We start from the raw sequence: 2,362 nt of genomic DNA on the forward strand, positions 1-2,362 counted from the left end.
TCTTTTAAAACTACGCGATAGAACTGTGCACTTGCAGTTTGTACCCCAAATTCGACTCATAAAGTCGCGATCATTCATCACAGCTCCTAACGCATGTATGTCAACGTTATCATGATAAGCTTTGTTTCTAGCAAACCATATATTGTCGATTATGTGTATGAACATCTCTATTTGCTCTGTTGTTATGTTCATCGTAAGATTCTTACTCCAATTCATAAATCCCTTATGTTCTTGATTGTTGAAGTTGATGTTGAGGGGTGAGTTAAACCATACATACTTCATCCACCAATACTCCATAAAACTACGATCTATTGTTTCAAGAGTATCCTTACATCTGGGGCATAGAAAATCAATAGGTATGTTTCTGTTACTTTTAACGGGGGAGTATATCGGAGAATATTCTCCATATGAGATATTGTTTCCTACTAGGGTTTTATCTTTAACTTGAAATAGGAAGAATATTATTTTTAGCTTTTTTTAAATAAAATTATTTAATTTACTTCTAATTAAAGTCTATAAAATACTAGTACTTTGAGACAGGTCAAGTTACCTAGAGTTAAGAGAAAGAAAAGGAAACTTGAAAATGAAAAGCGAGTAAGGGACCAAAACCTGAAAAGGCTAGCAAACCTTCCACGACGAGTCATAAATACTCCCAAAGACATAACCAATGTGAACTCAAAACTCAACCATAAACTCTTAATTAAATTCTTGACTTTTCATCTCCCAATTTCATTGCATTGCATCTTCACCACCCCATCCACCTACACTCTATTCTCTCCCTTTTTCCCAGATTCTCTCTTTAATATATTCCTTTTTTTTTCATCACACCGTCCAAACCTTCTCTCATAACCTCAAACTTCAACCATAACATAACTCTCTCTCAAACCCAACCGACACACCTACAAACCCAAAATTATGCAAAAACCAAAACATTCATTTCTCATCCTCTTCTTCTGTTTCTTACCTTGTTTATCATTCTCTTCTACTACTGTTATAACCCATCAATTCAAAGAAGCACCAGAATTTTACAATTCCCCAGAATGCCCCTCCATTACCGACGCTTCAAATTCAAAACCAACCGTCCAAGTCGCAATGACACTCGACACAACATACATCCGAGGTTCCATGGCAGCAATCTTATCAATCCTCCAACACTCTTCATGTCCACAGAACATCTTCTTCCACTTCGTTTGTTCCTCTAACGCCTCCAATCTAAACGCCACAATCTCAACCTCTTTCCCATATCTCAAATTCCATCTCTACACCTTCGACGACACCACCGTCTCTGGCCTCATCTCAACTTCAATCCGTTCAGCTCTCGATTGTCCTCTCAACTACGCTCGTACCTACCTACCAAATCTCCTACCACTTTCCGTTACCCGCGTCGTCTATCTCGATTCCGACCTTATTCTCGTCGACGACATTGCAAAACTAGCACAAACACCGTTAGGAGAAGACTCTGTTTTAGCAGCACCGGAATACTGCAACGCGAATTTCACATCCTATTTCACTCCATCGTTCTGGTCTAACCCTTCTCTGTCTCTAACGTTTGCTAACAGAAAGCCTTGTTATTTCAACACGGGTGTGATGGTGATTGATCTAGAAAGATGGAGAGAAGGGGATTATACTTCAAAGATCGAGGACTGGATGGAGTTGCAGAAGAGAATGAGAATCTATGAACTGGGTTCTTTGCCTCCTTTTTTGCTTGTTTTCGCTGGGAGTATTGCTTCGGTGGATCATAGATGGAATCAACATGGACTTGGAGGAGATAACTTTCGTGGTCTTTGTAGAAATCTTCATCCTGGTCCAGTGAGTTTGTTGCATTGGAGTGGAAAAGGTAAACCTTGGGTTAGATTAGATGCTAATAGACCTTGTCCTTTGGATGCACTATGGGCACCCTATGATCTGTTACAAACTCCATTTTCTCTTGATTCTTGATCATTGATACATATATATAGTATATATATATACATATACATATACCAGTAGTTATATACAATTTGAATTTAATGGATGGACTTTCATGAAAGTTTGAGACCTGAGAGTGCTTCAAAAAGGTTGATCTTCTTTGGGGAAATACTATTATTGCGAATGAAGCAAAGATTGGGCGGAAAAGGTGGTCTTGGAGAAGTTGGTGGTGAGTGAGATTTATGATTTTTGCAATGACAGTAAATTGATTCTTGTGTTGTTAATATTTTGTTGTTGATAATTGTTCTGTTATTTCTTTCAAATAACTGTGCATATCAAAATATCTCTGTAATTTGGATGCTAGAATTCATGATTCATGAACCACTCTTTATTTTTTGATTACTGATAATAACGAGGACGCAGTAAAGTTCCGTGGAGACACTAGATTGTTTAA

At 37.8% G+C, this 2,362-nt stretch overlaps 1 protein-coding gene across 1 annotated transcript; it reads left to right on the top strand.

The window, feature by feature from the left end:
• The first annotated feature begins 597 nt into the window (after positions 1–597).
• Positions 598–2,362, top strand: LOC127084875 (probable galacturonosyltransferase-like 1). Its single transcript, XM_051025388.1, has one exon. It carries the CDS (start codon positions 916–918, stop codon positions 1,936–1,938), a length of 1,023 nt encoding a protein of 340 aa, XP_050881345.1. The 5' UTR covers positions 598–915; the 3' UTR covers positions 1,939–2,362.

The sequence above is a fragment of the Lathyrus oleraceus genome, chromosome 5, assembly GCF_024323335.1.
Source record: "Lathyrus oleraceus cultivar Zhongwan6 chromosome 5, CAAS_Psat_ZW6_1.0, whole genome shotgun sequence".
In the NCBI taxonomy this organism is placed as follows: Eukaryota; Viridiplantae; Streptophyta; class Magnoliopsida; order Fabales; family Fabaceae; genus Lathyrus; species Lathyrus oleraceus.

Bases quoted from the DNA above. Each gene is read 5' to 3' on its own strand.
- LOC127084875 (XM_051025388.1), top strand. From the start codon at position 916: ATGCAAAAACCAAAACATTCATTTCTCATCCTCTTCTTCTGTTTCTTA.